Here is a 26,997-nt window from a genome sequence, read left to right on the forward strand (position 1 = left end):
GGGGAGCCGGGGGCTGGATACCAAGTGTGACCCAGAGCAAAGCTCTCCCCACAAAGCCAGTGTCCGTGGACGCCGTCCCCACAAAGCTCACCTGCACCTTCCGTCCAGGGGCTGCCATGTGTCCCACTCCCGCCCCAGCCCCCATCCAGTCTTCCCTGGATCCAACCAGCCCCCAACTCCCTGCACACCCACCACGCACTCCCCAAAGACCCGGCCCCTCCACGTGCACCCACAGGCCCCCGGGCAGCTCCCTTCACACCCACCCCTCAAGGTGGGGCAGCCTCTCAGAGCAGGACCTGCTGCCCCAGCTCCCTGTACCTCCACGTGGAAGTAGACGCGTTGGGAGACGCTCCCTGTGGCTACTCCAGACCCCTGCTCAGAGCTGCGACGTCTGCAAGGAGCGTGCAGCCGTGGAGGCAAGCAGACAGAGGGGCACGGCGAGGGGAGCCTCAAGGCAGCGTCCCCGTGCTCCGGGCCCTCGGGACACAGGACTGAGGCCAGCTCTGGCCCCGGGACACAAAGCACGCTGCTCTGGAAACCCGCTGAATGGCTCCTGGCCACACAAAGGCCGCAGTGTCTAGGGAACACTGGACTTGGAAACCACAAAGGACTTTACTTTCCCTCCCAGACCAAGATTTAGAAAAAAGTGGTTCCTGGTCCAGCACTTGCCACGTCCCATGTCCCAGCCATTCTCCTCGCTGCACGGGGCTCGCGACCCCTGGCCGAGCTCCCATCTGCGTTCAGACAACCAGCTCGGCCTGGCTTCACCCCCTGTTATCTAGTGGCTCTTCTGCTGATCCCAGGATAAACAACATCCTTTTTCCCAAAGGAAGCAACCCTTGTCCTAAACCATATTCCTGGGGAGTCACAGATGTTGGGTGAAGACCGGGACTCTCCCTCCACCCCACCCAAGGCCAGTCCCCGCCGGCCACCCGGCCCTCTGCCAGGTCTCTGTTCTCCAAGAAGACAGCCCCAGAGGCCCACAGCCCTGCAGCCATGCCCTCAGGACCCCGACACGCACAGAGCTCCAGGGCAGCCCGTGGGGCCCCGTGCTGGGCCATCCCGCCCGGGGAGCAGTCTGGGACGCCCGAGACCCACAAGGCACGGGTGACCGCTCCCCCTAGTCATGCCAGGCTCAAGATGTTGGCTCACGCCCAATGACCCACGGGTTCCCCCAAACTCTAGGCCGGTCAGGGAGCCACTGCCCTGATCCCGGATCCAGCCTCAGTTAGCGGGACCCCAAACGTTCAGACACTCTGCTGACTCCACGCCCACCAGCCTCCCCGTGAGCTGGACTCCGGTTGGCCCACTGTCTGTGGGACATCTCATCGGTAGCTCGACTCTGCCACACTCAGCTCGGAGCTGGAGCCTCCGCGGGCCCTGCTCCTGGGTGGCACCTGTACCAGCAGCTGCTCAAGTCAAAACCCTGGAAGGAGCCCTTGATCACGTGATCGCTGCACAGCCACCTAAGGTGAGCAGGGCCCCCGCCTCCCAGCCAGGCTGCTCCACCCCTGTGCTGCTCTGCCCCCGCCCCACCCTCCAGCCCGGCCGGGTCTGGTCCAGGCAGCCACACACCTCACGGAGCCCCTTCTCCAGGTGGCGGGAAACCGGAGTCTGGAGCATCCCGCCGAGACCCCTCCCAGGGCTTCCCCCACTGGGCTCCAGCCCTGCTGACCCTCGGGGGTCCTCTGGCCATCACATTTTGTTCCTACTGCGGCGCCCAGCACTTCAGGTTCTGGGATGGCCCCGTGCCAGCTCGTCCTCCTCCAAGTCCCGCCCTCGAATTCTATCAGCCCGTCTGGTTTGGAGTCCTGCAACTTCCGGCGAGCTCCCTGGTTTAGGATCTGTGCCCCCAGCCCCACCGGTTAGCATACATGCCCGAGGGCAGGTGCTGAAAGCGCCCCGTCTGTCTCAGCAGGGCTGGCACATGCTGGCCATTCAGTGACAGAGGGGACGTTGCACAAAGGCGGGGCCCCCACGACTGGGCCCTGAGTGCCGGGAGAGCCAGGCCCGTGCCCATGCTCGGAGCCGCCCAGCCACAGAGGCCTCAAAGCAAAGGGCTGTCCGTGGACTTTGCCCTCGAGCCCTCCTGGCAAAGCACGAAGTCCCTAAATCCGTGAGCACTTCCAGAGCTTAACTCCAAGGCTTCGACAGCCTGGGGCGTTTCTCCAGGAAGAGGCCTGAATTCTTCAGGGGCTTTCCGTCCTGCACAGGTCAGGCCAAGACCCGCCCTGGGCCAGGAGCTGAGTTTTCTGCATTTAACAGGGAAGCTGCCCAGGGTCCTGCTGGCTCCGTGACCCCGCCGTGGGCCAGGGCGGCGGGGGGAGCCGGTCAGGAAGCGCAGGAGAGCTGGAAGGGTCCTGGTGAAGCCACCACACCCTCCTCTGTGAGCTGGGACCATGCATGCCCTAGCGACACCCCTGGGCATAGACATACAAGCATTTATTATAATCTCAGTGATAAAGATGTGTTGCACATGTACAAATAGTAATAAAACGTCCAACACTCTTTACTGTAACCTCCACACAGCCAAGTGATGCCCACAGGATGCTTTCACTAATTCGTGCCGAAATCCTCCCTCTGGTCAACCAGGACTGCAGCTGACCAACAAGTGCGGTTCCGGCCTGAATGTCGGCTGACGTCTCTGTTTACGTGAACAAGACACAACAAAGGTGGGAAAGGAAGGCAGAACCTTATTCGTTTGTCTAGGACGGAAGAGATGCCCTTGCTGAAGCAGACGATAGTATTCTAACAGGAGGAGGTTTCCTCAACCTCCTGTGCCTTCGCAGTGAATGCGACGGACGTCACACGCTTAACCTTCACCTGCGTATCAGCGTTTTCTCCATCACTTTCTTTAGTCTAGACAAGCAACAAAATGAGAAGTGAAGCCCTGATGTGCAGTATCTGCCCGTTTCCATGGTGTAACCACTCCCATCGTGGCCATTTTCAAGCCACCAAAGTGATGTCCGGCAGTGAATGAGCACGTGGGTGGGAAGAGCTGCCCAGGGCCCCCGGCCATAGGATTTCCACCAGGTCCAAGAGATGCCAGTCACCTCAAGATCATAACCCAGTCATAAAACGTAGTGAAATAGATCAGAAACGGGCACCTTCGAGCATTTAACATTGATACCTTTGCTTTCAATATAATTTATCTAACTTTATACACTCTCATTTTATGAGTGGCCAGCTCACAAAGTTCCTGAAAACTTCACAACCGGCTCTTGCAGGCCCTCGTGAGCAGCTCTAACGCACCACCGCCCCATCCCTCCGTCCCAGGCTGTCTCGGCCACACAGGGAGCAGGGCTCAGGAAACACCAGTGCCCCCGCCTGCCCTCCTCCTTCCCTGGCACAGCTCGGGGGCACACGTCAAAGTGAAAGTCCCTGAGAGGCCCGAAGGGGTCAAAGACAGCCCTGGGAAGCAGGACCCAGACCACCACGCTCAGGCAGGCCGGGGGGGCAGGGTCGGGGGAGTGCACAGAAGAATGTGCTGGACCCGAGCCTCTAGGTGGGGCCCCACGAGCCCGGGGCCAGCAGCAGGGAGCTCAGGCGGGCGCACTGTCCTCATATCCTGCTCACTGCCATCCCGGCCCGCCTTGGGTCCCCATACGAGACGCCAGGTCTCCCCGGCCTTGGGGAGACTGCCCAGGCCATTCCCTGCCACCGGGTGACACCCCATTCTTCTACCTCTGGTTCGGCATCCCCTTCCCGTCCAGCCAGGCTGCTCCCACCCTCAGCGACGTCACCCCTGCTCGGGCCCCATGTCGCCATCACCTTGGCCGGGGGACTGGAGGGTAGGGCACCGTCACCTGTCAGGTCGGTTCCAATTGCCCTAAGTACTGTCGTGTTCACAGACACCGCTGGGAGCAAGCTCTGCTGGGCCCCGGACACGAGCTAAGTCACCTGATGGTCTCGAGGCCGTGAGCCACCGCGGCCAGGACCCCGGCTGCCTCTGCTGCTGACCCTGCAGGTGACACATGACCGCCACGCCCTGGCTTCCTTGGCCACACAGAGGCTAACGGTAGTCCCTGCTCAGAGGGCAGCCAGAGGATGACGTGAAGCGCGCAGGGAAGGACTCAGGGGCCGCCCAGCGGGCAGCAGTAACCATGGGGAAAACTCAGACGCCACTTTCCAAAAAAACCACTGAGCAAGCGTCACTACCCTGCATTACTCTCCATCTCCACGGGAACCCCTGGCACTTTACTTTCGGGGGTGCTGTGGAAGGGAGGGTAAGAGGCTCTGGGACATCCCAAGACCGCCCCCCGCCCCCGGTCATTACCAGCTTCCGAGGAGGGAGGGACCCAAACCTGGGGTCTGTGGGGCCTGCAGACAGTGGGCAACACAGAGAGTTCAGACTAGAGGCCCCGGGAAGCCAGAGGCCGCTTCAGAGAGGACGCAGCGTCCTCCGCCAGCCCTCAGGCACCAAGGCTCAGCCGCGCTCCCAGCTCTGCGTGATCCATGCCCTCTGACCCTGGACCAGCCCCAGAGGGCCAAGAGTGAGGTCTGTAGAGGCTGGTCATGCCCAGCCCTCCCTAAGCCTCAGCCCCCTGGCTTTAAGGTGGCAGTAAGAAAGAGTGGCACCTGACACAGGTGTGGGCTGTGCCTACCTGAGGACGCACCCTTGGGCACTCGGGCTTCAGTCCAGCCTCACAAGAGCACGGACCCTGGAGAAAAGCCCCAGGCGAGGGCTTGCGGCCCGTGCTGTGGCGGGAGCGTGGGCCCTCCACCGGCGAGGACCATCCTCAGCACTGAGCTTCCACCCCACAGGCCTCCTGCGCGCCCAGAGCCTGCAGGGCCCCAAATCTCAGGCAAGAACGAGAAGCCCCTCTCCCCACCCCAGGTGTCATGCGTCCTGGTCACAACACTGAGAGGGAAGAGCTGCTGTTACACCCACTGACAGATGGGGAAACTGAGGCTTGGGGTAAGAGCCTCATCAGGAACATGAGCCAACCTCGCTGCACTCAAGCCTGCACTTGCCCCAGGCACCCACCCTCCCCAGCACATGCCTCTGTTAATGCATCCATCACGCTGTATGAGAGCCCACAGGCCCCGCTGCCTACAGACCGAGTGGGGAGCCCGGCAGACTGGCCGCACAGCCATTCATCTAAACAAAACAAAGCTAGCAGGAAAACCTAGAGTTTAGGTTTGTATGAACCTGTGTTGTATAAACAAGCAACATAAACTAAACAGTAGGAAACGCACACAAGAACTCATTTCTGGTGGAAGCGTTCTTTTTTTCCAAGTCTCTCCGTCACTCCTAGCATCCAGGACTGGGGAAGACCCAGCCAATGAGACAGCTGGCAGGAAACACCTTCCGGATTCCCAGTATTCGTCACGACTTCCTGCCAGCGCCCTGGCCCAGCTCCTGAAAGCAGAGAGAGGCTCTGGCCCACAGCTGTCTGCAAACAAGCTCTTCTCCAAATGCACTGCAGCCCCCGACTCAACGCACAGGCTCGGCGAACCCCCTCTGCAAAGGGCCCTGGCGGTAATGTCTTAGGTGTGGCGGCCACACAGCCTGTCACAAGTTCTCACTCTGCTGCAGCGTGAAACAGGTGTGGCTCTGGGCCAAGAAGTATAGTTACGAAAGCAGGGAGCAGTGGGTGGGCCACTTTTGACGTGGGCCACGGCTGGCTGTCCCTTGTCTCAAGGCGATAAATGCCCAGCAGAACAAGGACTCTCAACTGGGTCCCAGTACTTACTGGCCCCCGAACAGGGAACTGGGCCCTCACTCAGCACTGGGGTCCCACTCCCAGTGGCCTTGCCACTCTCACACTCGGGTGTGGGCCTCGTCATCGTCAAACCTTCTTTAGGAAAGGGCTGAGGGCAAGGCGCCGCCTGTGCCGAGGGGCCAGGAGGATCTCAGGGAGGGAACCCAACACGCTGAGAGCCACTCTCTTCTGTCCCACCTGGGCCATGTGCCAGGGCCTTCCCCCGCCCCATCCTGTATCCCACCCGAGGCAGAGGGGCCAGCCTCCAGCTCTGACTAGCCCACCACCGGAGGCCACCATCCACACTCAGGTCTCAGGCAGGGCCCCCTGCTCTGCGGTGTGACAAGCAGCACAGTGAAAAAGACCTCAGGAAACGAGGAGCCGGCCCCTCCCCGCCCCTCCCGCCTGCAGTCCTCCGACCCACACTTCAGTCCCATGCACTGCCCCTCCCCCCAGGGCTCCCCAACTGCCCCACACTGCCCCCCGTCCCCGCCAGCCCCCACCTCAGCGTCCGGGCCCAGCACGCGGCGTGGCAGAGCATCAGTGGGTGAGGGAGGCACACTTTAAAGGACGCCCTGGTCCCTGGGTAAACCCAGCACCAAAGTCAGCCCCCGGGGCCTTAAACGGCCCCCGGGGAAAAGGGCCTCGGGGTCACCTCCAAACCACTGGCCTGCGGCAACTTCTTCCTTTTTGGAAACTTGGCCCAGCTGAGGCCGACGGCTCCCTCCCAGGGCCCCGCTGGACTCACCCGCAGACCAAGCCCCGGGATATTCACGGGCCCGCGGGGGGCTGTCAAGCACATCCGCCACAAAAGGCTTTCTGTGTTTAAAACACCACCCAGCGCAGAGAAGGTGGAACCCACATTTCCTGCTGAGCTGGCCAAGAAAGGAACACAGCCCCAGGCAGGGCCTGACAGCAGAGGTGCCTGGCTGGCGTCCTCACCTTACGCCTCTGCTATAAAACTCACGTCCAGTGACAAAGAAGAAACATTTAAAAATAAATAAACAGACAGATAGACAAACCCTGAGTCCTTTTCGCACGTGCCGCCCAGGTAACCGCCCACCGTGGTCGGCAGTTCCGCCTCACACAGATCTCCCGGCTGGGCTGACGCAAGGTGGCAGGTGGGCTGTGCTGGCACGAGACAGGTTGGGTCTAAGCGCTCCACAGGCACGTCACGTAGGGGGCGGGGGTCTGCCCCGCGCGGCTCCCCATCCGGCGGGGATTAGGAACAGAGAGTGGTAAGCGGGCAGTGGAAGTCTCACGGGCTGGAGCAGAGGCATCCAGCAGTAACAATGAGGACAGATCTGCTTGAGCATTTAGTGAGCACCTACTATGCACCAGCTGCGGTCGGTACCAGGATGCAGAGGAGGCTGCTCTCGGGAGGTGATGGCTAGTCCTCGGGCTGACTGCACCAAGGAGGCCACCGTGCGCTGCAGAGGAAGGCACCCTGGACAGAGCGCCTACACCAGAACAAGCCAGAAGGAAACGGTGGGGACGGGTGGGGGCAGACAAGGCGCTCGGGTTCATCTGGGGTCATGGCATGGGACAGCAGGGGAGAGAGGGTGGCCTGATTGGGCCGGCAGGTGTGGACCAATGCAGGGCGCGGATGCACCAGTGGGAGGGGCGAGGGCAGGGATCGCCCAGGATGACCCACCCCACTGTTTACTAACAGCCACGCTTTGTGGAGAGCAAGCACCTGCTTGATGCTCCCAGGCCTCACGTCGTTTAATCCTCCCACACGAGACTCCGGGACCCCGGCCCCTCCACGCCTTGTCTCTGGGCCTGGCACGTACTAAGAACTTAATAAACATGAGCCCACACCAGCCTCCGGGACCCCGGCCCCTCCACGCCTTGTCTCTGGGCCTGGCACGTACTAAGAACTTAATAAACATGAGCTGCTACTATTATGGGGCCTCCCCTTTTTAATGAAAAGAGGAAAGTGAGGTTCAGAGAGGGAGGTCACAGCTCCTAGAGGTGGAAGATGGAGTCCAGGGTCTCGTCCCTCCCGCCCGCCCACCGGGACCTGCTCGCGGGACCAGGGAGCCAGGCTCTCGGAGGTCCGGCCTGGTCAGCAGCAGAGCTGGGGTTCACCGTATCCTCGGCAAACACTCCGGCCTGATTTTCAGCACGCACGACCAGAAACATAAACCACAGCCGTGGCGACTACAGAAAACAGCACAGCAGTTCCTCAAAAAATTAAAAACAGGACTACCGTATGATCCAGCAATTCCACGTCTGGGTATTCCAAAAGAACTGAAAGCAGGGACTCAAACAGATACCGGCACACCCAGGTTCACAGCAGCACAACAGCCAAAACAAGGAAGTAACCCAAGTGTCCATCAACCAGTGAATGGATAAACAAAGTGTGGTCTCTACATAAGGGGGATATTATTCAGCCTTAAAAAGGAAGGAAGCATTGACACGTGCTACAACCTTGAGGATATTAAGCTCAGGGAAATAAGCAGGTCACAAAAAGACAAATACTATATGATCCACTTATATGAGGCACCTAGGAGGCAAATCCACAGGGACAGAAAGTAGGATGGTGGGGGCCAGGGGCTGGGAGACGGGGATGGGGAGTGAGTGTTTCATGGGGAGAGAGTTTCAGTTTGGGAAGATGAGGAAGTTCCGAAGATGGGTGTACATTAATCGTGCACTGAGTACAATGTGAATGTACTTAATGCCACTGAACGGCACATTTCAAAAACGGTGTAAATCTTATGTATATTTCACCAAATATTTATTGGTATAGTATTATTTACACGTATTATGTTATGTGTATTTTCCATATTTACGTATAAAGAGAGAGGAAAGGAGGGGAGAATGGTCACACAAAACCCTAAAATAATCTATAAACTTAATGTGATTCCCCTTAAAAGAATAACAAAAAGGTTTTAGAGGAAGCAAGACAAGCTCAGTCTACGGCTTATAAGGAAAAACCAGCCAAATAGCTGGGACAATTCTGAAAAGCAAGAGTGATGAGGGGAGACTGGCCCTGCCACATAATAAAACACGATGCAGCTACGGTCAGAAGTTAAAAGTGCGATGATAGCACGTGAATACACGGCAGAGCCGTGGAACGAATGAGAATGTACAGAAACAGACCTAGACCTAACTGGGATCAAAGGGGCCTCCTCAGAGGGGAGACACACATCATTCAACAAATGATGCTGGGACATCCCGAGCTTTGTGGGAAAAGATAATGCTGGAACCATACCTCACACCCTCCCGAAATAAATTCAAAATGGACCAAAGCCTTGAGTGTAAAATAAGGAAAGCAGGGAAGGAGCCAGGGGGGCCGTGGCGGGGGGACTCAGAACCTGGGGGCCAGGCAGGGCCTTTCCAAAGCAAGACGTGACACATGATAAAGGAGACGACAGATTACACAAAAACACATTTCTGCAAGGCGAAAGCCTCCATAAACAGTCAAAGATAAATGGTAACCCTGGAAAACGTATTTGCAGTACATATTACGAAGCATTAATTTGTCTAATGTTGAAAAACAGCCCAGGAGAAAAATGGGCAAGAGATACAGACAGTCTATAGCAAAGGAAAACAAACAGTTCTTAAATACATGAAATGGCAATCAACCTTCACTTACAAAGAGAAAAATACAAATTAAAATTACATCAGGAAACCCTTTTCCTAACAGACTGGCAGAGACGCAGCATGCGGCTGTCAGGACAGGCAAACGGGGTCCCCCGCTTAGGAGTGGAGCAGAGGGCAATTTTGCAAAATCCAGTAAAACCACACTTCCGTTTCCAGGAATGTCTCCTACTCACACTTGCAAAACGACGTGTGGGCGAGGTCGTTTCATTCCAGTGTGCGCGCCTGCTACCTGCCAGGAGCAGGGCCCTTGCCGGTGGTGCCGCCCCTGTGTCCTGGGGAGAAGGGGGTGGGGAGAAACAGGCAGGATGGGGACCCAGCGCAGGCTGCAACCCCTTCTGAACAAACTCCTGAATGTGTGGACTAGGCCACATAAACGAAGTTCAAAATTAAAATTTTAAGATAAAAGAAAAGGAGGGTTCAAATAAAACAGAAAAAAAAAAACAACTTTAAAAAAGGCTCTCACTCTCCACTGCAGGAACATGTCTCCTAGTTCTCAGAGTGTGGTCCAGGAGCCCTGGGGGTCCCCAAGACCCTCTCAGGGGGCCCAGGAGGTCAGATCTACTTAACAGCAATCCTCAGACATCCTCTGCTTTCCACACTTGCCCCCTTGAGGCCCCACCGGCTATGGGGGTGATGGCGGGGGCCCAGAGAACCCAGCTGTCTTTAATTAACCAGACCCCGCCAAGGCCTGCAAAACCACCAGTGCCCCCTTCACCACTAATTTCCCCTTTTGGGGGAAAATAGTGATTTTTTTTTAAACACAAAAATATGCTATTTATGTTAACATGTAATGGGTTTACAGTTGGCAGTTTTCGATAAATAAATATTTGTAAATTCCTTAGTTTTAATTTCTCACACAGGAAGGAGCAATGGATACATACCACATAAACAGGCTTTCTGATGACTTCGCTAACTCACGATCAAAGGGGTTGCGAGACCAGAATCTGAGAAGCCCTGGCCTGTTCCAGTGCTGCGGGGAAGAGATGCGGGGATGGGCTCGGACACGGTGCCCTGAGGGTGCCCCCATCAGCCCCCTGCTCCCCATGACCCCAGCCCTGGCCTTGGGCAGCTGCAGCGGGGCCCCGGCAGGGGCCTGTGTCCACGGACACAACCCCAGATCCTGGGTGAGGGGAGAGGCAGAGGGCCGGCCACGGGCGTGCGGCAGGCTGGACAGCAGGCCCGGCCTAGCACCTACACCCAGCCGCGGTCCCCAGTGTGCCGTGCAGAGCAGCCCAGGGCTCTCACGCGCACCACGCCCCGGCCTGGCCGCCTCAGTGGAGGTGGAGGGCCGTGGACGGGAGGCCCAGCCCCAGCAGAGGGCATGGCCGACGGGGGTGTGAGGGCCCGAGCCATGCTGCCCCTGGGGGAGACCCTCACAGTGACCTGACCTCCTGCCGCTAGGAGAACGGGAGGAGACGGCCAGCACTCAGGTGACACCTGTGGGAAGGGTTACAAGCCGGTGGCAGCGTTCTCGAGACCACGGGCACTGCCGGCCTTGAGAAATCAAGGCGTAAAATAGTCCATTTCCAAAACAGATGCTCTGGAAAGAATAATTTTGTGGCCAAAGGGCTCCTCTCTCCGCAGGACCCTGTGACAAATCGTTCTGTAAACAGCAAGCTGTGCTGGTGCCTTAAAGTTAAGATGAGATTTGCAATCATCCACCTTATTGGCTATTCCATGGGGAGAAAGCACCGCTGGTAGCAAGATGCACCTGGGATTCTCCTAAATCAGTCTCAAGAGGAGGTCCCCATGTGGGGAGAGCCTTCGGACACTCACTTTTCTACAAAGGTAATTAAAGCAAAGCGCGCACTTGCTTCGGGAGAACAATCGTGGCCGAATCCATCAGCCTGTGTGGCTACGATGCTTTAGGCGGCTGCTCTGTGGAAACGTTTTAGTCCCCATCTTGCAGAGAACTGAGCGAATACGTTAAGTGCAGGTTACAGCACTAGGTGACGTTAACTCTTAAAAAGAATGAATAACCCCAAGCACAACCATGAAGATAATGGCTCACGGTGTGAAAAGCCAATGGCTGTCTGCATCCTACATAATTAATGATGCAACTACCAACGCACACAGGCGCAGAAACAGCCAGCCCCAGCCCCACCTGCTGCCGCAGGTCCCAACAATCCACTCCCTGTGTGCTAGGGACCCGCTCCGTCTCGGGACGTCCCCACCGGACCCCACACCTCAGCCGGGCCCATCCCCACGCTGCCCGTCACAGTCCCCGGGACCCTCTTCCTGTCCAACACGCCCACCCCCCCCCCGGGGGGCTGCAGAGCACTGGGCCGCCGGCTCCCCCCACCCCCCAGCTCACAGCAGACCCTCCCCACCGGCCTTCAGGTGAGAGCGGTCTCACCTTCCTGGGACACACGTCCCTGGGCTCAGGCCTCTGGCCCATTTACTCCACTCCAGACCTGGAATAGCCCACACAGCTGATAAGGACACGGGCCCACACAAAGCCTGCTCAGTCCTCACCTCCTATGCTGGCTGGGGAGGGGGGGAGGGAGAGGGAGGGGGAGGGGGAGGGGAGGGGAGGGGGGAGAGGGAGGGGAGGGGAGGGGGGAGAGGGAGGGGAGGGGGAGAGGGGACGGGAGGGGGAGGGGAGGGGAGGGGAGGGGGAGAGGGGAGGGGAGGGGGAGAGGGGACGGGAGGGGGAGAGGGGAGGGGAGGGGGAGAGGGGAGGGGAGGGGAGGGGGAGAGGGGAGGGGAGGGGAGGGGGAGAGGGGAGGGGAGGGGGAGGGGAGAGGGGAGGGGAGGGGAGGAGAGAGGGGAGAGAGGAGGGCAACTCCTGTTTCTGACATCAGGTATTCCTGCCCCTCAGAGGAGCTCAGCGCTGTGCTGCTCCCCCCCCATCGGACCACAGGGTCTCCCCAGCCACCCCTTCCCACCCCCTCCCACCCTACAGTTGAGGGTGTGGCCTTCTGAACAGGCCCCTCCCCCCAGGCTGTCCCCCTGCAGCTCAGCTAACCAGAACCCCACCATCTGGCCCCCACCCCCACCCCGAGCAGCCTGAATCCAGCCTCAGCCAAGCATAGCAAATCAGACCCAAACCAGCATTTCATCTTAAGAAGGGGGCGGGGGGGAGGGCTTCCCTGGTGGTTAAGAATCCACCTGCCAATGCAGGGGACACGGGTTCGAGCCCTGGTCTGGGAAGATCCCACATGCCGTGGGGCAACTAAGCCCGTGCGCCACAACTACTGAGCCTGCGCTCTAGAGCCCCCGAGCCACAACTACTGAGCCTGCGTGCCACAACTACTGAGCCCACGCACCTAGAGCCTGTGCTCCACAAGAGAAGCCACCGCAATGAGAAGTCCGCGTACCGCAAAGAAGAGTAGCTCCCGCTCACCGCAACTAGAGAAAGCCCGCACACAGCAACGAAGACCCAATGCAGCCAAAAATAAATAAATTAAATTAAAAAAAAAAAAAAAAAAAGAAGTAGGGGAGGGACACTTACAGGGTCTCCTGTCAGGATGCACTGCAGACAAGGTTCTATTCCTTGTCTGATTACAATCGTCAGGCAACAAAAACCGATGAGCAAGATAAAGACCCCCCCCCCAACACCCACATCCCTGGTCTCCACTTAACAGAGCAGAAGAGAACCAAGCATCTCGTTAGAATTTTCATCAAAGTCTGACCATAACAACACTGTCACTGCCAAACCCTTCATGAACTAAAAACCATAACTCATCAGAACATACCACGTTCCACTGCATCCGAAAAACAAGCTGTGAAAGCAGATAAAATGGATAAAAACTTACATTTCATATAAACCTGCCCCCAGAACAATAACCTGCAAATAAAGCTGTACTTGTTTTCGTCCTCATTAAAACCCTGCCAGGAACCACCTGAAACCCCAGAGCTCACTCAGCGGGGTTCCTCCAGATGGAGGAGCCCAGCTCAGCGCGTCACCCCACTCCCACACGCGGTGGAGGCTCCAGATCACTTCTCTTTGGGAAAACCCAACATCCCACGGAAACAAACCCTCACAGAGCTTTGCCTGCGCAGGTCTCCTGCCAGGATCAGCACGCCAAGAGCATCAAAGGAACCCTCTCCTGCTGGAGCCCCTCCTGGTCCGCAGCCAAGGGGCCCCAGGGTCTGGCCCTGGATTCCCAGGGGAGGGCAGGACCCTTCGAAAGCAGGCGTGCAGACCTGGCGTAACCAGACAAACAGGTTGGCAACACGGAGAAGGGTGGTTTCCAGTCCCACCCCGGGGTGGCAGCTGAGCCGATGCTGCAGCATCAGGAGGCCTCAGTGACAGCGGAAAAGGCCCGGAGATGACAAAGCAATGCCGCCTCTGGGGCCTAACCTCCCAATTCCAAAAGGGAACAAAATCCCATCAACTGGTTCAGCCGAGAAGTGAGGAAGAACCCGGAAGCCCCTGCCAAGCACACACCCCCCACGGCCCCAGAAGGCCCGGCTGCACCCCCAAAGGAGAGGGGTGAGGCTCCCTCAGTTACCACACACGTGCTGTGGCAGGTGGCCCACTACCCTGCAGGAAACGCTGCCCTGACGTCCGTCACCCCATCACACTCACACCTGTGCAAGCTGGCAGCTCTGGCCTCATCACCGCGATGTAACAGGTAAGACTCCAAGCCTGTGTCTCTTCCTGGGGAGCTGGGCCGGGCACCTGGCGGCCTCCTGGCCAGGCCAGGGAGAAGCAGCAGAGGGAAAACTGCAGCTACCCGGCCCCCAACCTCCCCTCAGAGCGCTGGATCTGCGCACAGAGGATCCCCACCAACTCCACAAAGAGCCCCACCAACTCCACAAAGAGTCTTTCCCTCAAGGCCATCCACCTGGGACCCCGGCTCAGCCCACAGGGCACGGGAGTGGCCGCCAGGCGGGCTCATCCTTCCCCGCTGTGAGGCCCCTAGGCTATCCGCTCCTCCCCCCCCCCACCCCGCCATGAGCTCGAAAAGGGGGCACAGGATTTAATGGCTGCTGGCTGTGGACAAGTGGCCACTCACCCCTCACCCCCGTCGGGCAGGGCGGCGCCTGCCTGGGCAGTGCGGGCTGGGGGTTCTCTGTGCACAGGGGCAGGGGACCCCCGATGGCACAGGGGACAGTCAGCCAGAAGAGCTGCTCCCCTGGCGACTGCCTGGGTGGCTCTGGCTGGGGGTGGACACAGGGAGGGGGCGGGGTGCGGAGGCGGGAAGAGGGGCCTCCACAGCCGTGCCAGCGGCTGAGCCTCCTGACGGGAGCTGGTTTTCCTCTCAGGTCCCCCACTCTGGGACCCCGGCGCCTCCACCAGACCCAGATCGTCCCGGGCATCACCACCTCCCTTCCCAGAAAGGCAGGCAGCACCGACCGGCCCCGCCACAAGATGAGCATCCGTGGTGGGACACCCTTCACTAAAGGCAGATCCACAGCCCAGGACACCGGAGTCAGAAGAGACACCCCCCGCCCCAAAGCAACCACATGAAAGCCCTGTCCCTGTGGCCGGTCCCCCAGATCACCACTCACGCTGTCCTGGAACCCTCTCTGCCCCGTCCCGCACCTTCCCTGACACTTGCAAACTCGCCCTCTGCACCTGCCGCCTCAGTCCCCAGGTGGGGGCAACACACCTGCGTAAGCATCTCTGGGCTGAAGGGCACGTCCCTCTGCGCTTGCTTTGCGGGCCCCACCGGGCGGGGGCGAGGACGCGCTTCCCTGGAAGCTTTGCCTCTTGATGGCCCCCCAGGCCCCCGTGACACCCCAACGCGGCCAGGTGTGCAGGGCCCCCAACCTTCCCCTCCTCTCCCAGGACCAGGGCGGCCCCAGCCTCTACCACCAGCCCTGACCTCCTCCCCGGGCCATTTCTACACCTGAAACCTCTGGAAACACCTGCCCTCCCTGGGCTGATCCCCAGAGGTTCCTCACCACCCCCAGGGAGGCTCTACCTCCGAGAGGCCAGGAGCCTTCCCACTCACCCCCCCACTCTCCTCTGGCTGCTTCTGGCCTCTCCCCTACACCCCACACGTGCCTGAACACACCTGGTCCCTCGTGCGCTTCCGTACCTGCTCTGGCCTACAATGTTCTTTATCATCATCCCACCTGCTCTGCCCAGACCATGTCCACCAGTCCTTCAAGATTCAATCAGAAGGAGAGGGGCCGGGAGCAGGACCCTCCAGGGACCAGTCAGACCCCAGGGATGAAGCAGCGGTACTGAGGCAGCGGGGTGTCGGCCCGAGGAAGGCACATGAGGAAACGAGGGAGCTGGAGCTGGTGATCACGGGCACGGAGGCTAGGGGTGCACAGCTGAGATCTCGGGCTCAGTGATGGGGATGATCAGCAAGGCCCCAGCTTGTGCTTCGGTGGTGAACTCGAGGGTGCCTGTTACATTAAAAATAACTAAACAGGACTTCCCTGGTGGTGCAGTGGTTAAGAATCCGCCTGCCAATGCAGGGGACACGGGTTCGAGCCCTGGTCTGGGAAGACCCCACATGCCGCAGAGCGACTAAGTCCGTGAGCCACAACTACTGAGCCTGTGCCCTAGAGCCGGCGAGCCACACACAACTACTGAGCCCGCGTGCCACAACTACTGAAGCTCACGTGCCTAGAGCCCGTGCTCCACAAGAGAAGCCACTGCAATGAGAAGCCCGCACACCACAACAAAGAGTAGCCCCTGCTCGCCACAACTAGAGAAAGCCCGCGTGCAGCAACAAAGACCCAAAGCAGCCAAAAATAAATAAACTTTTTTAAAAAAAATAAATAACTAAACAGACAAGAGGCTCCTGCATGACCAGTGAAGGCTGCACACCATGACCCAAGGACTATGGCTTCTCCAATTCGATGCACCTGAGGTCCAAAAATATGAAAAAAAAGAAGATTCAGCCCGTACGTCTCCCCTTAAAAGTCTGCTCCAAGCCCATATATGCTGCTCTGGAAACTCGGCCACATAGGGCAGCGCCAGCCCCACACCTGCCTCCCCGTCCAGGGATGTTCCTCTAAGGGACACTGCTGGCATCCAGCAACCTGCCCTCCGCAGGCGGCGCCCAAGCAGCTAAGAAGCCCCAAGAACATGTGCTAAATGGACAAGAGCCACAAATCCCTCTCCTGAGCCATCTGAAGCCTCGCGTGAAGAGCGCACACAACCGGGCGCACCTGCGGTGAAGCTTCTGGCTGAACCTGAGGTTGAGGGGAGAAGCCGGCAGGTGGAAGTCCAGTCACGGCTCCTCCACCTCAAGTCAGAATTCACGGGGACGTTTTCAACATGTGTTCCAAAAGATGGACCTTCTGCTCTTGGTGAAGAGAGAGGGTCTGCAAATCAGTCAACAAGGTTTCCAGGTATCTTCGGCACAAACAGTATCTTCAAGCATTTGAGAACAGTGAAGATAAAATCAATTCCTTTACGTTTTTTTGTTCCAGTGATTTCTTTTTTAAAAACCTACATGGAGAGAGTTCTAATTTAGGTTATGTTGGTGCACAAAAAAATTCCCAGAGTAGGGTTTATATCTTCTAATTATACAGAATTTAGGACAAAATATTCATGCAAGTGATTCTGAAATACTTTATAAATAGGTCAAAATAGGCTCTCTTTATTGCCAAGAGTTTTAAACTCAGCCCAGCAGGGCCAGCCTCTATATGAAGAACCAGCGACAGGCAGGAGGCCAGCAGCACCCTCCGTGGTGCTGGCCACATCCTGGGAGAGCGGGTCGGGCCGGCTGAGAACCGGCCTGACACTAGTTTGTAGAAGCCAGTGGACGGGCTGGTCCCCGTAAACATAAGTGGGGGAATGCAAAGACTCTCCGGATGGAAACCTGCTTTGAACTCGAGTCTCCTGCTGGTGTAGGACGACACAGCTCCTCCCTGGTCTGATCCGATCCAATCCAAGCGAAGGGTGAAAACGTTCAGGAGAGAAGCCGAGCCCAGCCCGTCCCCAGCTGTGAGTGACCGTCCCCAGCTGTGAGTGACCGCCCCAGCTGTGAGTGACCGTCCCCAGCTGTGAGTGACCGTCCCCAGCTGTGAGTGACCACCCCAGCTGTGAGTGACGGTCCCCAGCTGTGAGTGACCGCCCCAGCTGTGAGTGACCGCCCCAGCTGTGAGTGACCGTCCCCAGCTGTGAGTGACGGTCCCCAGCTGTGAGTGACCGCCCCCAGCTGTGAGTGACCGCCCCCAGCTGTGAGTGACCGTCCCCAGCTGTGAGTGACCGTCCCAGCTGTGAGTGACCGTCCCCAGCTGTGAGTGACCGCCCCAGCTGTGAGTGACCGTCCCCAGCTGTGAGTGACCGCCCCAGCTGTGAGTGACCGTCCCCAGCTGTGAGTGACCGCCCCAGCTGTGAGTGACCGTCCCCAGCTGTGAGTGACCGTCCCAGCTGTGAGTGACCGCCCCAGCTGTTAGTGACCGCCCCAGCTGTGAGTGACCGTCCCAGCCGTGAGTGACCGTCCCCAGGTGTGAGTGACCGTCCCAGCCGTGAGTGACCGTCCCCAGCCGTGAGTGACCGCCCCAGCCGTGAGTGACCGTCCCCAGCTGTGAGTGACCGCCCCAGCCGTGAGTGACCGTCCCCAGCTGTGAGTGACCGCCCCAGCTGTGAGTGACCGTCCCAGCTGTGAGTGACCGCCCCAGCTGTGAGTGACCGTCCCCAGCTGTGAGTGACCGTCCCCAGCTGTGAGTGACCGAGTCAGTGTGAGGCTGGGGCTCAGCATCCTCACTACGGCTCAGTGCAAACAACTCACTTCACTAATTTTAATCACACAATTAAGTGGTCAATTATCAAAGATACACACTTGCGAACCTTAAAAGGAGACGGATGGTCAACTCAAGTCGGCGGGGTGGGGGGGTGGGAGGAGTGGCGCTGGGCCTCGGGGGACGGCCATCAGCAGGCTCCCCTCAAACACGCCCCGGTGCCTTAGGCCAAGCGCTGGGCACACGGGCACGAGTGAGCCGGTCCTGTCGGCCCTCACGGAGCCCACAGTTACACTGCCCGGTCGATGCCAACAGACCCTCCCCATCCCTCCATGGCCATGGCTAACTGCAGGCTGCAGGGGCGGGCGGGGAGAGGGAACTCGGGACTCGTGGGGGACCTAACCAGGGACGTCAGCCTGGGCCCTGCTTAGCTTTGCTAAACGTGGAGTCAAACCACCGTCCCTTTGCTGATGCAGCAGCAGTTAAGTCCTGAATCGGAGAACGCAAGAGGAAGAGGGATTTCATGGCCACGTTGGCCCTGGATGAGGGAGGACATGCCAGGGAAGCAGTCACCTGCCCGGGCCCGTCAGCTGCAGGCACCCGGCTCCCATTCCCGGCCCCTGCCTTCTCCAGCCGCTTTTCTAAACTGGAAGCCTCGCGGGTCTTCCCCGGTGGTCCAGTGGTTAGGACTCCGTGCTTCCACTGCAGGGGGCGCGGGTTCGATCCCTGGTCGGGGAACTAAGATCCCATGTGCCACGTGCAGTGCAGCCAAAGAGTAAAAAAATATAAATAAATAAATAAACCGGAAGCCTCGCCATCATCCTCAGCTGTCCTCGCACAGAGGCTGCGGACCTCTCCCACCCCTATGCCCCGAGTCCAGGCCTCTCCCCCGCGGCTGGCCCGCGCTTGTTTCTCCCTCCCCTCCCCCACCAAGCTGCCTCAGCCAGGCCAGTCCTAAGCAACAGCAGATGCCCACCGACCGGCATCCGCAGCGGCAACCCCAGGCCCGGGTCACGTACACAGTGACAACGATGTCCCAGCCCCCCAGGGTCACCTCCCCTGGGGGTTAAGGAGTCCCCCACCCCCCCTCCCCCCAGCGCCTTCTCAGCTCTCCGGAGGTGTCCTGCAGCTCCTGGAGAGACACACATGGCAGACAGAAAGGCACGGGACAGGCCTCCCAGGACAGGGCAGGGGATGGTCCCCGTGCCCCGAGAGCTGCGTGGGCCAGACTCCCCGCTCAGTCCCGCCTGCCTTGGGAAGGAACCAAGGGCCCGAGGCCTGTGCAGGCCACCAAGGGTGGTGGAGACACCTCAAGGCCCTGCTGACTGCCAGTGGCTCAGCTACCCAGGCCACAGTAGGTGGGTGACGGTGGCCTTTAGAATCACCCAGCCTCGCTGGCCCAGGCCTGCCCTCAAGGAGCTCAGGGTCTAGTGCGGGAGACCCATCCCCACAGATTACATGCCAGGCGGCGGGGCTGGGTAAGGGGCTCAGGGAGGTCTGGCATGTGCAACCGTAGAATCCGGGTGTTGAGGGAACAGCCTCCCTGAGGGGTGCAGGAGGTGGCGAGGCCCTCGGGCACACACGTGGAGGGGGTGGGCCACCCAGAGCCCTGAGGAGTGGGCCTGGCGCAAAGGGTTAAGGGTCCACGTGCGGCCCACAGGTGCGTATCAGGGAGGACAGCTTTGACCTCTGAAAACACTTAAATAAACCCGAGGAGAGGGCAGGCGGGCCATGGACAAGGGCGTGGGCCCTGCGGGCAGCGAGCTGCCAGCCACTTACTTACTGGGTTCCCCCCCCGACTCCCACTTACTCATCTGCAAAGTGGGGACCAGGTGGCCCTTTCCGGGGTGGCAGCCACCACCCACGTACATCCCCTGGCACCCAGAAGTGTCCAGATACCAGCAACCGGGCTCATCCTCTCCCCGGGGCATCCTCAGACAGCCCTCCCTTGTCCCCCAACCAGCCCAGTCCCACCACACTGTCCCTGTGGGCCACGTGAGCCAGGGTCCCCGACATCCAGGGCTTACCTCCCGTCCCCATCCCGGGAGCATCTCAAGATGGCCAATTCTCCAAACGCAGAGGCGGCCACATCAGGTGGGAGGCCGTTCCAGAGCTTAGACAGTGGCTGGCGAGAGGCCAGGTCTCTCCTTTTCTTGCTTCCAGCCCGCCCGCACACAGCAGCACAAACCCCAGCCTGCAGAGAACCTGTCCGGCCGGCCTCTCACCAACGCAAGCGGGACCTCAACCTCCCTTCCTGACGCTGCCAGCACGCCTTCCCTCACCTGTGGTCACAAGGATTCCCAGCCCTGCTCCCTCCCCCACTCCCTCCTTCCGCCCTCCCCACCTGCCAGCAGATGAGGGTCGCCCACCCTGGGAGTCACAATCCTAGATGTCCAGCTTAGAATGTGATAGCCCACTGCCTTGCCCCCCAGACCGGCGCTGGCCCCCTTCCCCCAGGCCCTCCCAGGAGGGACACAGGCTGCCAGGGCGGGAGCAGTGGGGACATGGTGGCTCCTCCAGCCCTGCCTTCCCTCCTGTCTATGGGCCAGCAGCTCCGCCCGCCCCCCCACCCTCGTGCCCAGGGCCTTCTGCCTGCTGACTCACATTTCACTTCCTCTCCCCCAAATGTGCTCAGCGGCAAAGAAGTCACACATCTGCAGCCTCCACCGTCGGGCAGGCTGGGCGCTAAGGAGCAGGATGACCGCCAGTGAACCGCACTCCTTTAAACTCTACTTCCCGGTCCAGCATCCTTGGGTCCCAGTGGCCACCCCTCCCCTCCAGACCCACCCCCCACGCCGTCCTCCACTCTTAGGGGCTGACGTAGCCACACATCCCCCGGCTTTCTTAAGCAGTGGCTGTGGAACAAAACACTGCTTTTCCTCCTGATCCAGGATGGGCTCAGCATGCTTGCGATGAGCTCGCCCAACAGGACAGGGCCGGGCAGGGCCTGGGGGCACGCCACCGCTGACCGCCCTCCGCAGTCAGCACCGGCCACAGGTCCTCAGGGGGGCCTCCTGTCCAGCCCACCTGTCTCGTTCCTGACCTTCCTCTCTGGATGGACTAGGGAAAGGGCTGCAGACGCCAGCCCCTGGACACCTAACCTGGACGCTGAAGCCAGCACAGGACCCCAAGGACATGCCCAGGGGGTCTGGGAGGAGCGCACAGCCAGGCCAGCAGGTGGCCTCCCGCAGGGCAGGTGAGCCTCACTCCCAGGCAGGCCCGCCCACCGAGCCCCAAGCCAGCCCCACCCCCCCGCTTCCTTAGGGCTCCCCTCACAGGACCAGGGGAGACGGGGTACCACCTCGGTGAGGCCCCAGCCCCACAGCAGGGAGTCGAGGGCTTTCAGGACGCTGAGCCGAAAGCCTGAGCTGGGGGCAGGACAGACAGCCATGCGTCCCATGGCTCCCCCAGCGCGGCCCGGAGCCCATTCCTGCCCCAGCAGAGGTGTGGCCACCGCCAGCTGGGCCTCCAGGAGTCTTGGACAGGAGATGACCTTTGATAAACTGAGCCCACGCCAGCCCCAGCTGGTCCCAGGGAGGCCGGCATGGCGACCCACACGTGTAGACAGTACCGTGTGAGCAGCACCTCCCCACGAGTGTAGACGGCACAGTGTACACGGCACCTCCTCACACGCACAGAGGCGGTGCAGTCAGCACGGCAGCTCCCGCCGCTGCTCCGTCACCTGTGGGCCACTCAAAGCGACAGCCATCGTGGGTGCCACCTTCAGAAACCCGGAGCCTGGCCCACGACGCACGGCACACGGGAGCCCAGGCGCCGGACCAGCTGCTGAGGCCCAGCCGGTGTCCCCGTCCCCTGACCCCCCCCCATTTTATCTCAAAAGGGCAGGAGCACAAGGGACAACCGCGGTTCCAGGCGTCTTCCGAGCCCGCCCAGGTGGCCGCCCCTTTCCTCTGAAGCACAAACCCAGCAAAGCCCCGCCCGCGGCTGCTCTCAGGTCTCCTTGGCCCTGGGTCCAGGGTGCCCGCCCCCTGCCCACCAACTCGGCCCTAAAACGGTGGGCACCTTGCCTCTCACCGTCCCACCTGCTCAGAAGCCTCCAGCTGAAGCCCTCGCCGCCCCCAGACCCCACACACGTGCGGACGGAAACGGGAGCCGGCATAGGGCCCCGAGTGAACCAGAGCAGAACTCGCCCAGTTCTCTCCTTTCCAGAAAGGAACCCGGCCTCAGTGCTCCACCCCTGCTCCACAGAACCGTGATCGGAGGCTGCCCCTCCCCGCTGCAGCGCGAGTTCCCAGGTTGGGGGAACTCACAGGCCAGGATCTGAATCAAAGATGCACCTGAGCTCCAAAGGGTCCCGCCGGCAGCCTTCCTCCTCGTGCCGCCGAGGCCGGGCCTCCAGGGTGTGTTCAAAGCCAGCCCCGCTTTCAGATTTCAAAGGGATGCCACGTCTGTGCCCATCCCCAGAGGCCTGGGGTGACCAGGCACAGCGAGGAGCCCCCCAGTGCTCTTTTTCTCTCCTTGCAGGTCACAGACCTTCTCGGGGAGGCGGTGGGCCCCCCAGCCTCTGCAGGGCCCGGGCAGAGAACACCTATCAGCGCCCGTTCCAACAGCACAGCAAGAACCCAGGGGAGTAAGAAGGAGCCACACAGGCACACAGCACTCTGGACCCTGAAGCCACTTCCCAGGGGGCGGGGGTAACAGTCTGGTCCTGCTCTGCAGCTACACTGGAACTGAACGATCACGTGAACGACGGCAAATGGGGGGAGCCCAGTTTGCCACGGCTGGAATGGAAACTGGTCAACGAGAGGAGCAGGATTCACACGGTAATGACTACAGATTATACCACTAGGATGAACTCACATCTCACTTAATGCACTACTTAACGTATCAACACAGATGGTTACACGCAGAGGTACTTACAGACGTGTGCACATCCACAGTGCGCATTTCTGCTCTGCCAGCAGAGAGGGCCCAGAGCAATGAGACCCCAGTAGCCACGAGCACACCCAGCGCCCAGATCTTGGTTTCTAAAACCATACTCCGGTAAAAGCAACCAGGCTCCTGGGAGAACTGGCCGATTCTAGGGCTTGGGAGCACCTACAGTGCCAGGAAGTGAGGACGTGTCCACATCGCCCCACATGATGGGGGCACGTCAACTGAACTCAGGAACCGCCTGAACGAGCGCCCAGCGGCCAAGGCTGGAACAATCTGACCAACAAAATAAGTAAAGCGGGACTGCACTGTTAACTCAAAGTATAAGATAAGGAGACATGAATCCACACTGACGTAAAACATGACTGAATAAACTGATAAATGGGGGAGAAGAGACAAGTCTCCCATTCAGAAGATTCCAAATCGTTTATAGGCACTCCACCCTCAAACCCCTTACCGTGTGGGCTGCACATCCTGACTTCCTTCCAAGGAGGACAGCATGGACAGACGGAAAAGAGTAAGTTTACATCAGCCAGACGACCTAGGCCAACATCACAGCGATCAGTGCCCTGATGGGATGGGGTGAGGGCTCTTCACCTCTGTGATCTTCCTCCCAAAAGCCACGACCCCAGTCTAACCCGGAGAAAAACATCCAAATTCCAGCAGGGTGTTTCCAACTGTCCAAATTCCAGTGGAGAGGGATCTACAATGTCCCTAATATTCCTCAAGACTATCAAGTCATCAAAAATAAGAAAAGTCTGAGAAACTGTCCCAGCCCAGAGGAGCCGAAGGAGACTAAATGTAGTATGGTGTCCTGGGGTAGAAAAAGGACATTAGGTGAAAACTAAGAAAATCTGAATAAACTACAGACTTCAGTTAATAATTGTCGATATTGGCCCATTAATTAATTATAACAACGTTCCACACTAAAGTAAAATGGTAATAATAAGAGAAACCGTGGGGAGGGACAGATATATGGGAATTGTGTTTTCTTTGTAATGTTTCTGTAAGTCTAAAACTGTCCTAAAAAGTACAGTCTATTATTAGGAAAAAAAAAAGGAAAACAAAACCAAAAACCCAGCCTGCCACCCAGTGTGGGGCGTGGTGGGCAGGTAGAGCAGAGGTGGGGTGGGCAGGGCTCAGCTCACTCAGCAGCCCTGCCTGAACGTCCAGGATACCCAGAGCCAGACCCGGGCCTGCCCTTGAGGTGATCCAGAGGACACAGACAGTACAGTTTCAAAGTCAAGTGATCACACAGTAACAGAAGGATAATCAAGGAAGAGAAATAGTGGGGCAGCCAGTAAGAGAGCCCCATGGGACTTAATGCCTCACAAACACGCCATCCCCCCATCTGCAACCATTCACCCCCCGACACTGTCTCCAACGAGGCCAGCCAGGAATCAGATGAAAAGCGGGGCCCCTGCTCTCCAGGAGCTCAGAAGGCAGGCGGGTAAACAGAAGATCACACAGGATGACAGGCACAAGGGCCCTAACCCTGGGGGCATGGGAAGGCTAGGAGGGCTTCCTGGAGGAGGTGACTTGAGTGCAGCTCACATAAATGGTAAGTGTGCCAAAGGCCACTGAAAATGAGTCACATGAAATGGCTCATGGTGCCAGCACAGAGTTCTCAGACAGCCATAGCGACAGAAGGGGCCGCTATGAACTCTGACCCCGGGTGCCTGGTGATGCAAGGCGAGCTCACCAAGACTGGTGAGAAAGGTGGTCCAGGGTCACCTCGTGCTGGGGAAGAGGGGCCACACTTCAGAAGAGGCACCAAGCACAACTCTGTCACTACACACTGCCACACGGTTGAAAATGCATCCCGCTAAGTGAAGGAAAGCAGAGCCAAATGTCCACAGAGCATACGATTCCTCTGATATGAAATGTCCAGGGCAGGCAAATCCATGGAGACAGAAAGCAGATTAGCGGTTGCCAGGGGCTAGAGGGAAAGAGAATGAGTGATTGCTAAAGGGGGTGATGAAAATGTTCTAAAATTAGATTGTGGTGATGGCTGCACAATTTTGTGGATATGCTAAAAGTCGGTGAACGGCACTTTCCATGGCTGGATTGCATGGTATGTGAACTGTACCTCGATAAAGACGTTTAAAAAACAAACGCACACCTCTCTCACTGCCCAGGCCTGCCCCCGCCTTTGGGGAGCCTAGCCCCTCCCCTCCCCCAGCCCCCAGCTTAGCTCAGCTGCAGGTGGGCTCCCCCCAGCCAGGCCCCCAGGACCCAAAGCTGCTGGTCCCTGGAGGCCAGGCTGCAGAGTGGCCCCCGAGGGCAGAGCAGGGAGCGCCTCCATCATCCCTGCTCTGGGCTGCTCAGGACCAGGACAAGAGGGAGAGAGCCCCTGCCTCCACGGAGGACAACTACTGTGGGGGGCAGGGGGGCAAGTGAGGGGGGACTTCTATAAACGGGGTGCTGGGGGAGGCCTCCCCAGCAAGGGGGATGGAGCCGAGATGTGCCTGACACAAAGGTCTGCCATCCCTGGTACAGGTGTGCCCCGTACCGCACTCCATGCTGGCGGGCTGGGGAGGGCCTCCTGTGCCATGTACCCCCTGCCCACAGGGAAGGGCTAGAGGCAGCAGCCCTCTCCACCGATGCTGGGCACCTGACCGCAAGCGGGGTGAGCAGTTTCCCTGGGGGTCCCCGGGCCACTGCAGCCCTCCATGGCGCCAGCACACCTAGTTCTCCCAGCACAGCTGAGCTGGGTTTGGCGGCACAGGGGGGCTCTGGATAGGGCCGCCCATCACCCCCCGCCCGATTCCCGAGGGACAGAGCAGTGGGGGCTTTCTGAGCGCCCTCACTTCACAGAGGGAGTGGTGCCCGGTGTCAAGTGTCTCTCTCCCCAGGTGTGGTCTGAGCTTCCGGGAGAGCCAGAGCCCTCACCCCGACAACAGCCAGGGCCACTCCACCCAACACCAGCCAGTGCTGGGGCGCACTGGCCCCCTTCACCACGACTCTCCTCCTGGGGGGGAAGCTGCGATGGTTGGGCCTCCCCACCCAGGGCCTTCCTGGGGGAGGCAGTGCAGACGCGGCCAGCTCGCAGGCCTCTGGCTTCTATATTCCACACCAAGACCCTTGTTTCCCGGTGACCAAACGGAGGCCCAGAGGGGTTAAGCGTCTTGCCCAAGAACACACAGCAACAGACAAAGAGTTTTCTCCACTTAATCCCCCTGCATACAGTACCCAGCTTAGGAACAGATACCCAGCTCTGCCACTCACCAGCCTGTGGCCTCTGGGAAGTTACTTAACCTCTCTGTGCCGACCGAGCTAATAATAGCACCGACCTCCAGCTGTTATGAAAATCAATCATCTAAAGTGCGTGGCATGCCATCAGGCCCAGGGTAAGAGATGCTCTTGCTATTAGCACACGTTTGATGGCAAAGAGACTTCTCATCATGACTGTAAATTTACTTCTGTTTCTTATACAAACCCCCAGAAATTCAACTGATTATCAGGGAGGCAGTGAGGTTAAGAGCACAGCCTTTGTTGCCAAACAACCCGAGTTCCGATCCCAGCTCTGCTACTTAACTAACTGGGGACTGAGGCCAGCCGCCTGCCTCTCTGGGCCTGTTTCTGCCTCTGCAGGACGCATGAAAGTGGAGGTTGCGAGGACCATGAGAGGCAATGCGTGAAAGACACTTAGCACCACGCCTGACACTATACTGAGTGATTTCTACTACTGTTAATTTTTTTTCGTTTGGACAGGCCAGTACTTCCTGTCTGCCGGTGTAACCACAGGGGGCCTTAATCACATGGCTTAAACATAATCACAACCCTGGTTATAACTCAAATGCCAAATGATCTTAATAACCTTTAGATGGCGACCGTCATTAGTGGTGAACTACAGTCCAAAGTCTCTGCCCGACTCCTCCGTACAAGGCACATGCAGACCCCAAGGCTCCAAGAACACAGTTTTCTCTAATTAGGGAAACCCTCACTTTCTTGCTCCATCTCAATCAGTAGGAGAAGTCAGACGACCTGCCTTTAAGTTCTCAAGTTAACCAACTGCCTTCCTCCGTCAGCGGCCAGCTCCGAGCAGGTGGCCGCGCTGCCCCGCACGCAGGGCTGGCTGTGCCTCAACCCCTCCACCCGCAAAACGCTCATCACCATCGAGGACCCAGGCCTCGTCCTCGTCCACCAGCCAGCAACTGAACTCAGCCCCTTTACAAAGGGTGTTTTC

The 26,997-nt window shown here is 58.9% G+C and overlaps 2 protein-coding genes across 5 annotated transcripts in view; one reads left to right on the forward strand and one right to left on the reverse strand.

Annotated features, from left to right (window-relative positions):
• CERK (ceramide kinase) overlaps positions 1-26,997 on the forward strand; it is a 215,672-nt gene that overhangs the window by 102,094 nt on the left and 86,581 nt on the right. The gene's annotated exons all lie outside the window — the stretch shown is intronic.
• Positions 1-26,997, reverse strand: part of GRAMD4 (GRAM domain containing 4) — a 78,173-nt gene that overhangs the window by 47,873 nt on the left and 3,303 nt on the right. The window contains exons 2-3 of one of the 4 annotated variants that reach the window (XM_082422197.1): positions 10,196-10,284; positions 9,488-9,586 (exon numbers count right to left, since the gene is read on the reverse strand). The exons of 1 other annotated variant lie outside the window; for it this stretch is intronic. In XM_082422197.1, coding sequence (XP_082278323.1) covers positions 9,488-9,586; positions 10,196-10,200 — 104 coding nt within the window. In that variant the 5' untranslated portion in view covers positions 10,201-10,284. Of the gene's footprint in view, positions 1-9,487; positions 9,587-10,195; positions 10,285-26,997 lie in introns of those variants that run through there. 2 more of the 4 variants (XM_082422195.1, XM_082422194.1) reach the window with 2 other exon arrangements.

Source organism: Balaenoptera physalus (assembly GCF_965194825.1).
Source record: "Balaenoptera physalus genome assembly, chromosome: 13".
Lineage (NCBI taxonomy): Eukaryota > Metazoa > Chordata > Mammalia > Artiodactyla > Balaenopteridae > Balaenoptera > Balaenoptera physalus.